Source organism: Silene latifolia, chromosome 2, assembly GCF_048544455.1.
Source record: "Silene latifolia isolate original U9 population chromosome 2, ASM4854445v1, whole genome shotgun sequence".
Taxonomy (NCBI): Eukaryota; Viridiplantae; Streptophyta; class Magnoliopsida; order Caryophyllales; family Caryophyllaceae; genus Silene; species Silene latifolia.
Genome location: NC_133527.1, coordinates 29,769,629 through 29,776,415, shown reverse-complemented (window position 1 = coordinate 29,776,415; position 6,787 = coordinate 29,769,629). Strand labels below are relative to the sequence as shown.

The window sequence follows — 6,787 nt, the reverse complement described above, 5'->3', positions numbered from 1 at the left end:
AGTTTCAGAAGAGATACCGTTAAAATGTGGTCCATGAGTCCATCAAATTGTTATCTAATTATCATACTGCCTTGCTTTTAAAGCACAATAGTGATTCAGAATTTCAGATCAATAGGGGTGGTAAAATAAATCTAGCCAAAATAACCAAACCAAAATATCGAAATTTCGTGTGTTTTTAGGTTCGATTAACTGAGTTGTTCCGACAAAAAAGTTCGATGAATTAGACCGTTATTTTTTACATGTAGGTTCGATTCCGGTTCGCAATATTCAAGAAAAAAAAAGCTACTTAAACCAAACAAATGTACTAAAAACTAAGGAAAAAACAAAAAAAAGTTCTCTAGTTTAATTTTCATGGTGCATCCAACCTCGAAAACTCTTAGATTGATTAATATAAAAGTTATCTAATTAAGTTTATTGTTGGGTATAATAAAATAAAAAATTAAATTAAATTGCAAGATAAATAAATGAAAATTGGAAAATAGTATATATAGAACGATAATATAAATAGTTAGTTGTTAACCAAACCGTTTATAACTGTTTTAAGTAGTTAACCAAACCGTATAAAACTTTTGAAACAATTTGGTTTAGGAGGTTTAGCCAAATGGCTTCTGTACCGACATAAAGTACCGACATAAATTAGCCAAATGGCTTCTCTCACTAGGAAGGCGGTAATCAATACTATATATTAAATCCAGAAACCAAGGGACTTCAATGTAATTAAAAAAAGTTATACAAATTAATTATATTATATAGTTTTAAATCAATATCACCGTGTGATGGACCCGATTAAGGGATCTCAATGCAAATATTATATAGTTTGGGTTAAAATTAAATTATAGAAGCTCGGAAATTTCCTAAACATTTGTAAGAGACTAAAACATGGTCAATTTCCTTAAACTAAAATAATTAATATAGATGGTCAATTTTCTTAAAATAAAATAATTAATTAAGATGACCAATTTCAAGGAGACTAAAAGAAAGAAGATGCTTGGTAATTTTCCTAAATATTTATAGAAGACTAGAAGATGGTAAATTTCATTAAAATAAAATAATTAATTAGTATAAACATGCACACTTATGGTATTAATTATTATCATCATAAAATTATATATTAAATTTAAAATCTATGCAATTTTATTAAACTTTATAGTTTATTAGATGTATAGAGATGTTAATTATTTAACATAAAAAAATATAATATAAGTAGGTTATAAATAATTCAAGTTAGATTCCAGAATATATAATATTGCATAATTCTTTCGATTTGATTTAATACATATATGTAATATATTTATATAAATATATAATCCTCTTAAAATTGCATGCCTAAGTAGTAAACGTAATTTCGTCAGTAAAAAAAAAGAATTGTAGTAACATTGGATATAGTTATATGATAGTAATCACTCATTTAAATAGTAAAAGTAACAATATTATCAGCGGGATTAGTGAAAGTGGTAGAAACAACAACGTGAGTAGTGAAATAATCAATATTAATGCGGCAATAGTGAAAGTAACAATAATTATGACGAGAGTAGTGAAATTATCAATATTTATGCGACAGTAGTGACAGTAACAATAATTACGGCGGAAGTAGTGAAAGTAACCATGATTACAGGCAACTAATGAAATGTTATTACTATTGTTTCATTAATAAGAGTAAAATATTGATAGCAGGAGTAGTGAATTTGTCTCAAAATTTATTTCATCGTAATTTTAGGATATGTCATAGAAAAATAGATTAATGATAAATTTATGGGTTATGCAACTTTAAGTAATTTTATTTAAGGAAAAAAAATTAATGATAAGTAAAGGTAGCCCGGGCGGAGCCGGGCACCAATACTAGTTACTCTTAATCTATAAGACAAAATATAGTCATGTGAGATCTTATTTGATTTATCATCATGAATGCTATAAGAATATCAATTTTTTATAATTTTTAATAATATGTAACTAAATACATTCACGTTGCAAAACGTGCCTCGGCAAATGTAATAAAGCAACTGTTACCTTTGATTTGGACGAGAGGGGGTATAGGGTAGATAAAGCAAGGGTTTGTTATTCTTTAAACATTCTACTTTTTCAATAGGTCTTGGTATAGACGGGTGTGGCGAACAGACGGGTAAAGACCTCTAATAAAATGGGTAGGGGGGACAAGGTGGGGCACCCCTCATGTGCTTCCCACTTTATGGCAAATGGGTATTTTGTGAGGGAAAATGGTACCGTCTATACGTATAGACGGATAGTGTCCGTCTATAATGAGAATTTGTGCTACTTTTTATCATCCATCTCTTTAACCCATTTTGATGTTTGAAATCCATATCCGTTTTAAATAAGTACTTCATATTCAATTAGCTTTGCTATAGACGGGTCAAATTCAATGCAAGTAGTGACATTTTTTTGCCCCCAACACTCCACTTGTTAATTATCATATTAAGGAAGTGGTATTGTATTTGACCCGTATTTCATTATAGACGGATAATGTCCCCGTCTATAATGAGAATTTAGGCTCCATATTTTTTTTATTTTTTTTATTTGGTAAGAAAATTAGGTTGATCCTCTAAGGTAGAACCAACATATGTCATCCTTTCAATTGAGGGAGGTAAGTTAAAGCCACCAGCAATAAAACCACCTCGAAAGAGCTGGACCTGAAAGAGTTGGGCTCCATATTAGTTTTTGCTAGATCGGGCAGTAATTTATTTAGAAACTAAAAGTAACTCACCAAAAAGTATGGAGGGTTGTGAAATGTCCTTGTTACCCCTGAGTGACTGATACTTGCCTTGTTGGGTCCTATAGAAGAAGCTAGAGCTGGTAAACTAACATAATCAGTCAACTGCTACTAAATTACTCCACATTTTATCACAAATTCTCATTATTACCCATAATAAAACCAGTAAGCATCATATTTACAGGTAAATTACTTAGTTACATTACTTGCACAAAAGTGTAATAATAAACAAACAAAGAAGAAGCAGAGAATCACAAAGCCAAATATAGAGAGAGTGAGAGATAAACTATAATGCAAGGTTCTGTGGTTGAGCTTGACACTACTGAGGATGATCTTCTAGTTGTTGTCTTCAAGCTTTTCTTTCATGGCTTCTTTTAACCTCATTCTTTTACTCTTCCTCTTTCTTCTTTCACCATTTTCAGGTATTTTTATCCTAACCCACTTCATTTTTTCACCAGTTTTAGCTACCCTTTTCATTGTATTCTTCAAAGATTTGGGCTTTTTTTGTCTTTCAATAATTTTTTTACTTTCTTATAATTACTGTCATTGAGCTTTAACATGAATTTCTGATGTACCTTTTGTATTTGGATCATGTGGTTGTCAATTTCCTTGAATTAAGTCCTAGAAATCAATGTTGAGATACTCGGGTCATTCGGAAACTATCTCTTTGCCTTGCTAATACAAGGCTAAGGCTGCGTACCTCTGACCCCCTTACCTTGCAATGGGGGTATTGTTGTTATTTGTTGCAAAGTCCTAGAAATCAATGAAATATTTGAGCTTCTGATTTTCTATTGGCTCATTTATGCACTCACTAATTCAAGTTTATGCTAATTAGATGCAACCCATTTGAAATTGTGTTGTTTTTGGTTGATGACATTATGAGGTAGTAATATGAGTAATTGGTAAAAATTTCAGCTCGAGGGAAATATATAGCAGATATACAGCATATTCAAGTGAAAGATGAACCATATATTGGAGTAAACATTGGAACAGATGTATCAAACTTGTTATCACCTTCAGATTTGGTTTCATTTCTTCAATTACAGAAGATTAACCATGTCAGGATATATGATGCAAATCCTGATTTGCTTAAAGAACTTGCCCATACTAAAATCCGCGTCATAATTGGGCTACCCAATAATCAATTGATTGCCATTGGATCTTCCAATGCTACGGCGGCCGCCTGGATTGACAGGAATGTGGCTGCTTTTTACCCGGAAACTGCCGTCATTGCCATTGCTGTGGGTGATGAGGTTTTGACTACAATGCCCTCATCTGCACCACTTCTTTTGCCTGCTATTGAATCACTTTACAATGCACTTGTGGCTTCCAATCTTCACAATGCTGTCAAAGTGTCGACCCCACATTCTGCTTCGTTAATATTAGACCCTTTCCCGCCTTCTCAAGCGTTTTTCAACACCTCAATGACTCAATATTTGTTACCGATTGTCAAGTTTTTGTCTAAGACTCAATCTCCACTTATGATGAACTTGTATCCTTACTATGTTTTTATGGAGAATAAAGGTGTTGTGCCATTGGAAAACTCGTTGTTCAAGCCTTTGACTCCTTCTAAGGAAATGGTTGATCCCAATACTTTGCTTCACTACACCAATGTGTATGATGCAATGATTGATTCGGCTTATTTCTCAATGAAAAACCTCAATATTACCGATGTGCTTGTGCTTGTGAGTGAGACCGGCTGGCCTTCCAAAGGAGATTCCAAAGAGCCTTACGCCACACTTGATAACTCGGATACATACAATTCCAATCTCATTAAACATGTCTTTGACCGTCTTGGTACCCCATTTCACCCTGAGATTACTTCCAGTGCTTACATATATGAGTTGTTTAATGAGGATCTGAGGTCATCCCCAATATCAGAGGCCAATTGGGGGTTGTTCTATGGGAATACTACACCGGTTTATTTGTTACACGTTTCTGGGAGTGGGACTTTCTTGGCGAATGACACAACAAATCAGACGTATTGCATTGCTATGGATGGGATGGACACGAAAACTTTGCAGACGGCATTGGATTGGGCTTGTGGTCCAGGAAGAGCTAACTGTAGTGAAATCCAACCCGGGGAGCGCTGTTTCCAGCCCAACAATGTCCAAAATCATGCTTCTTATGCTTTTGATAGCTATTATCAGATGGAGGGAAGGGCTTCTGGTTCTTGCGATTTCAAGGGCGTTGCCATGATCACTACCTCTGACCCTAGTAAGTTTACTGTCTCACCATTTCTTACAACCTTTATGATTTGTATGAATATTAATATTTAAAATAGGTCTTGCGTAAGATCGTTGTATGAATATAACCCGTTAGTAACTTCATCATGAAATAAGTAAAACATCCCTAGTGCTTGATTGATCATGTGGGCATTCAACTTGAGATATAAAAGGAATATATAAAATTCAATGCTTTAGTTTGTTAGTTTTTTTTTATTGTAAAGTTGATGTAGTTTAGTTGGGTTGGTATTTGGTAAGGTAGGAGTGAAAGGAGAGGAATTTGGTTTGCCACCATTTCACTCCTTCCTGTAGGCTGGCTATAGTAAAGAATTAGAAAGATTTCTACTATACTGTACATACTTAAGCATCTTAATTACTCGGAAAATTCGCTTTCGCAACACTCCCTTATAAATGTGATAAATTGGACCCAAAATGATTCCTTTCCCTTTTTTATTTGGAACACGAATGTTTTAGTTGTAAAGTTTAAAGATAATGCAACACCACTACTACTACTCTACTAGTGTAGTTAAAGATGAATGGAAAGACTTTTTACAAGTTATACTCTCTGATGACTGATCTCATGGGCATTATAGTAATTTCCCTGGTATTCATTCACATTATTTGGTAACTTAGCTTTCTCCGTCATGGATGCATTTCAAAATCTGTCTTGGACAAGAACTCAGAATGTGGGGAACACATCACAAAAATAATTGTCTTTTCTTATAATTGGAGGGTCATTCTACCGAAGTACTATGTTAGAACAGCCAATTACTTCTATATTAAGAGTAAATTATCAATAAGTCTCTTTTAAAATACACTCTTTACAACTTATTCCCTTTTAAAAAATACTCCAATAATTACACCCAAAATATTGCGAAAATTTAAAAATTGCTACCAAACCCCTATATTTTTCTTTCATTTTTATGACACGAATATTGTATTAATGTGGCGGGAGATCTGAAGAGCAATAGCTAATTAGTTAATCTTGTACTATGGACAAACATATCAGTAGGAAGTACCCATTATTCATCTCTTGTGTAGAACATTGCTGCATAAATAATTGGAAAATGAGTTAGCGCTACCCGGTGGCGTCCAATCTCGACACCACCCTCTCACATGTAATAAATGAGGACCCACAAAATAATGGATACATTCTATAGAATAAGTGAAGTACCCATTATTCATCTCTTGTGGCGCCGAAATTGGCCCTCCTGGTGACGCCGTATCATTATCCATAATAATGTGGCCTTTTGTTTAAGCTGGTTGGCCTGATATGATACTTACGGACTTACACGGTTATTTTTGACTTGGGAAATGTTTGTAGGTCATGGGAGCTGCATATTTCCTGGAAGGTAAAATTTACTACTACTCTCTTGACACTCTCATTTATACAATAACCCGCTTGATAAATGAATTACTGTGTTGATATTTGACAGTAAAAGGGAAGGAAATAACACACCGGAGGTAGTGAATGCAACTCAAGTTGACAGTGGAGCTTGCCCAGTTCGACTCAAATTCAAGATTAGTTTAGTAGACACTCGTATCATTTCTTTAACTATAACCATCTATCTATTATTTTTTGGACTCGTTACTTGCCACTAATTGAGGATCTAGTGTCTATAATTTTTGGGCAAATTTAATGTCCATTTCTGTAACCGTAATCTATTCTTATTCATGTTGATGTTCGCTAAGAAGTTAGAGGGTCAGGTTAAATATCGGGTCCAAGGTCCCGGTCTTGTATTAGATTACCTTATATACATTTGCGCCTTGGCTCTATCTCACAACGATTTAACGGTTAAGTTTATGATAGAAAGTAAAGCGAAAATGCAATGGAAAG

At 33.9% G+C, this 6,787-nt stretch overlaps 1 protein-coding gene across 1 annotated transcript; it reads left to right on the top strand.

Annotated features, from left to right (window-relative positions):
• The first annotated feature begins 2,801 nt into the window (after positions 1–2,801).
• On the top strand, positions 2,802–6,757 carry LOC141642550 (glucan endo-1,3-beta-glucosidase 1). The gene is made up of 4 exons (XM_074451389.1): positions 2,802–3,147; positions 3,641–4,942; positions 6,275–6,302; positions 6,387–6,757. Exons 1-4 carry the CDS (start codon positions 3,090–3,092, stop codon positions 6,550–6,552), a joined length of 1,554 nt encoding a protein of 517 aa, XP_074307490.1. The 5' UTR covers positions 2,802–3,089; the 3' UTR covers positions 6,553–6,757.
• Positions 6,758–6,787: the final 30 nt, after the last annotated feature.

Coding starts and splice junctions, on each gene's coding strand:
- LOC141642550 (XM_074451389.1), top strand. CDS start 3,090: ATGGCTTCTTTTAACCTCATTCTTTTACTCTTCCTCTTTCTTCTTTCA. Junction 4,943..6,274: donor GATCACTACCTCTGACCCTA/GTAAGTTTACTG, acceptor AAATGTTTGTAG/GTCATGGGAGCTGCATATTT. Junction 6,303..6,386: donor AGCTGCATATTTCCTGGAAG/GTAAAATTTACT, acceptor GATATTTGACAG/TAAAAGGGAAGGAAATAACA.